Here is a 4,478-nt window from a genome sequence, read left to right as displayed (position 1 = left end):
AGTGCCATTTCATGGTCACCAAGGGGATCGTTCTGGGACACGTGGTCTCATGGAGATGGATTCAGGTGGATAGAGCTAAAGTGGATGTTATATCCAAATTACCATTCCCTACTGATCAGAAGGGCATAAGGGGTTTTCTGGGGCACGCCGGATTTTATCGAAGATTTATTAAGGATTTCTCAAAGATTGCCCAACCCTTTACCAGATTACTTCAGAATGACATGGAGTTCGTTTTTGATGAGCAATGCAAGGCTGCTTTTAATCTTCTCAAGGAAAAGCTGATCTCCGCACCTATCATAAGGGCGCCTGACTGGGATTATCCTTTCGAAGTAATGTGTGATGCCAGCGACTACGCAGTGGGAGCCGTACTGGGCCAGAAGATCGATGGGAAGAGGTACGTAATTTTTTATGCATCTAAGACTCTGAATCAAGCCCAGCGGAATTACGATACCACTGAGAAGGAGATGCTGGCAGTAGTGTACTCTTTCGAGAAGTTTAGGCCATATTTGTTGGGATCCAAGGTCGTCGTATACACTGACCATGCAGCGATCAAGTATCTAATTGCCAAGAAGGAATCCAAACCACGATTGATCCGATGGGTGCTCCTGTTACAAGAATTTGATTGGGAAGTTGAAGACAAAAGAGGAGTCGAGAACAAGGTGGTGGATCATTTGAGTAGAATACTACAAGATGGAAACGTTGAGGAAGTGCAAGACAAGTTTCCGGAGGAACACTTATGCTAGGTAATTTTTGAGGCCAGGAGGATTGACTGGGAAGAAGTGATGAAGCTTACTGGCCAGTATGATACAGTAAAGGGGAAAGAAAAGGTATGGCAAGAACCGTGGTACGCAGACTTGGCCAACTACCTGGTGACTAGAGAGCTTCCAGACATGCCGAACATTACCAAAGCCCAGAAGATGAAGCTGAAGAGCGAGGCAAAATACTATTTTTGGGACGACCCCTATCTATGGAGGGTAGGATCCGATCAAGTGATACGAAGGTGTGTTCCCGACTGGGAGCAAAAGGACGTTTTGACACAATGCCATTCCTTGGCATGTGGAGGGCATTTCGGTCCCAAAAGGACGGCACGAAAGATTCTGGATAGCGGCTTCTATTGGCCAACGCTCAACAAGAATGCTTACGAATTCTGCAGAAGCTGTGAACGCTACCAACTGACTGGGGATATCTGCCAGAGATGAGATGTCGCAGGTTCCAATAATTGTCTATGAATTGTTCTACATATGGGGAATGGACTTCATGGGGCCATTTCCTTCGTCCTACGGTAATCTGTACATCTTAGTCGCAGTGGATTACGTTTCCAAATGGGTGGAAGCCAAGGCCACGAGTACGTGCAAAGCGAGAGAGGTGGCCAAGTTTCTGAAGAGCCACATTTTCAGCCGGTTCGGAGTACCAAGGGCGATCATATCGGACCAAGGTACACACTTCTGCAACCGTACAATCGAAGCCTTAATGAAGAAATATGGTGTGCACCACAGACTATCAAGTCCCTACCACCCGCAAGCAAATGGTCAAGCGGAGATTTCCAACCGCGAGATAAAGAAGATACTGGAGAAAACTGTTAACGTCTCGAGAAAGGACTGGAGTGTAAGGCTTGAGGATGCTCTTTGGGCCTATCGAACAGCTTACAAGACTCCCATAGGAATGTCCCCGTACCGGATTGTTTTCAGCAAGATGTGCCATCTACCCGTTGGGATTGAGCACCGAGCCTACTGGGCAGTACAACAGGTAAATATGAATGCTGCAGCCTGTGAAGAGGAAACGAAGCTGCAACTGCAGGAGTTGGAGGAGCTCAGATTAGAATCATTCGACTCAGCCATGTGGTATAAGGAGCGAACCAAATTATGGCACAACAGGAATCTGAGGACCAAGGACCTCCAAGTCGGGCAGAAAGTACCACTCTTCCAGTCTAGGCTGAAGCTCATGCCTGGGAAGCTCAAGTCAAAGTGGACCGGACCTTACACCATCACTGCACTCCGATCTAATGGAGCTGTAGAAATTTCAGGGAGTTTCCCTAACTCTGAACCTTTTATCATGAATGGGCATATACTGAAGATCTTTAGGGAGAATAGTGAAGTGGGCGTGGTGGATGAGATCCCACTACAGCCCAGTGCAATGTCTTCTTACTGACCAGTAGGATAGGAGTTTGGAATTCCACTGGCCAATGCCCTTTCAAATCTACATGCACTGGCCAAGTAGAATTCCAAATTGCCTTAGAAAAGTGTAAATATTGTAAATATGTGGTAATTAATTATTTTAAACCTTCGCGTATTTTTAAGAAAACCCAAAAATATTTTCGGGCCTTAAGTATTGCTTTGAAGAACGCATTGACCACAAAATTACCTATCTGGTGCTATTTCAAATTATATTTAGGTGCCCATTCAAATTAGTTTCCTGTTTAAGAAAGTATAGGGGAACTTGTGTAAAGGACAAAAATTTGAATTAAGGCATGTGCAGCTTTTGCAGGGTGGCAGCGGCTAGAATGGCGCGTGAGCAGAGAGAAGGGACACGCTGACCAATCAGGGGCCAGCAATCTCAACCGCCTCCCGTCTGAAGCGTCGCGACCGGCAACCCCTGATAACCGGTCACAACCACCTGGAACTGCTCTCTCTCACCCAAATTAAACCCACCGTCCCAAACCTTCTCCCTCACAAACCCTCATTTTCAAATTCCCTTTCAAGGATTCTCATCCATCTCTCTCACAGAAACATCTTTCTCAAACCCAACTCTCTCCCAGAAATCAAAACCAGAAACCCCACCAACAAATCACCACTGAAACCATGGGGAGAAAGGCGTTCGCTACCAAGATAAAACCACCTTCGACTCGCCGTGAAGAAAGCCCTGAAGCACACCCACCGCCAAATCCACAACCTCCGGCGCCAACCCAGCAAGCCGCAATTGCAGAAACGGAGGAACTTTCTCCGGTAGACCAAGAAACTGAACCCTTGGATGATGAAGCTATTTCGGCTCACTACGATTCTAATCCGGAGGATAGGGCAGAACGGCTTAGGAAGAAGAACCAAGACCGTGAGGGGGGAAGTATAGCGGAGGAAATGCTAACTGTGGAGACCGTCCGTCAAGAGAGGGTGAGGGAAGAAATAGATCTAAACGCATCGGCACAGAAGCGCGACCTCATGACCGATACGGAGTTTGTGTCAATCGTGGAAGAAGTAAACCGCAGAGAGGATACTGCTTTGATGGCTGAGGGTCTAGACCTCGCATCAAGGTCAGTAGGAGGAGTAGAGAAAGCCGTTAAAGGAACCATACCGGAAGTCCAAACTTCCCAGTCAGTAGTAGAGGCAGGGGAAGAACAGAGTGAAGAGAAAGAGCTAGAGCCAGTAGATCCCCAAGTGGAAGCAGGTGATGATAGAATACAAGAAGAAGAAGAAGGACCAACCGTGGAAATCCAAGTGCCGGAAGCGGTGGCGTCTCCAATCTTAAAACCGCAACTAGTAAAACGGCGATTGATTCTGAAGAAGGGGCCGATGACAGAGAGGCCGAAATCCACACGGGTATCTCAGCGATGCCTGGGCAAATGGGCAGCAAGCAAGGCCCCGACGAACACAGCCGAGAACCCAGTAGAGATCGCGAGCGAGGAAGAACAGGGCACTCCCAAGAAGGCAGAGGGTAAGCCTACACAGGCTACTGATCAAGAGGATACTGGGGGATCTCCTATACAGGGCGAACAAGGCACGAAAATAAAAGGGGTGGCTGAGGGTCCGGACCTCGCACCCGGATCAGTGAGACCAGAGGAAGCTGATGATGTTGATGATCAAGCCCCAGGAGAAACCATCCTTACTGCCCAAGAAGAGGAAGCCCAATACCAGCAAGCTAGGAAGAGAAAAGAGAAGGCTCCAATCCGAAAGAAGTCGGTCACCAAAAAGTCCAGAGTAGCAAACACAGGAATCGTCATCACCGAAGCATCTCAACGAACTCCACCTAGCCAAGGGGAGTTAAGTGATAGTGAGTACACTGCCAGTGAAGAGTCAGATTCAGATAGCGACATCTCCTTGGAGGCTGAGGAGTATGGGGAACAGTCACTCCCGGATGACCACCGAGAGCTTGTGCATCCACCAGTTGAGAGGCTCCGATACAAGTGATGGACCGTAGACTTCACCAATGAGATTGCTGAGGAGATGAAACTCTTTGAAACACAGAAGCTGCAGGACACCTTTGAGAGCTTGGACGATGGCAGCAAGGAGATTAAATGCGGGAAGGTAATGCACTATCATTCTCTAGATGAGCTAGGTATTTGGGAACAATTCCTTGCTTATATGAATACTTTGGGTTTTGAATGGTTACTGCAAAACGGGGATCCGCAAATTTGTGTTAGACTTGCAAATGAGTTCTTTACTACCTTTAGGTTCACGGTGACGACGGATTTGGATTAATTATCTGTTAGTTTTCGCTTGTTTGGAGGAGAGTTTATGATGAGTTTAATTGAGTGGACTTGCCGGTTG

At 47.5% G+C, this 4,478-nt stretch overlaps 1 protein-coding gene across 1 annotated transcript; it reads left to right on the top strand.

The window, feature by feature from the left end:
• The first annotated feature begins 2,798 nt into the window (after positions 1-2,798).
• LOC121757793 (neurofilament heavy polypeptide-like) lies at positions 2,799-4,118 on the top strand. The gene has a single exon (XM_042153277.1). It carries the CDS (start codon positions 2,799-2,801, stop codon positions 4,116-4,118), a length of 1,320 nt encoding a protein of 439 aa, XP_042009211.1.
• Positions 4,119-4,478: the final 360 nt, after the last annotated feature.

This window comes from Salvia splendens, chromosome 12 (assembly GCF_004379255.2).
Source record: "Salvia splendens isolate huo1 chromosome 12, SspV2, whole genome shotgun sequence".
Lineage (NCBI taxonomy): Eukaryota > Viridiplantae > Streptophyta > Magnoliopsida > Lamiales > Lamiaceae > Salvia > Salvia splendens.
The sequence above is the reverse complement of the archived record's forward strand: the minus strand, read 5'-3'. Positions and strand labels throughout refer to the sequence as shown.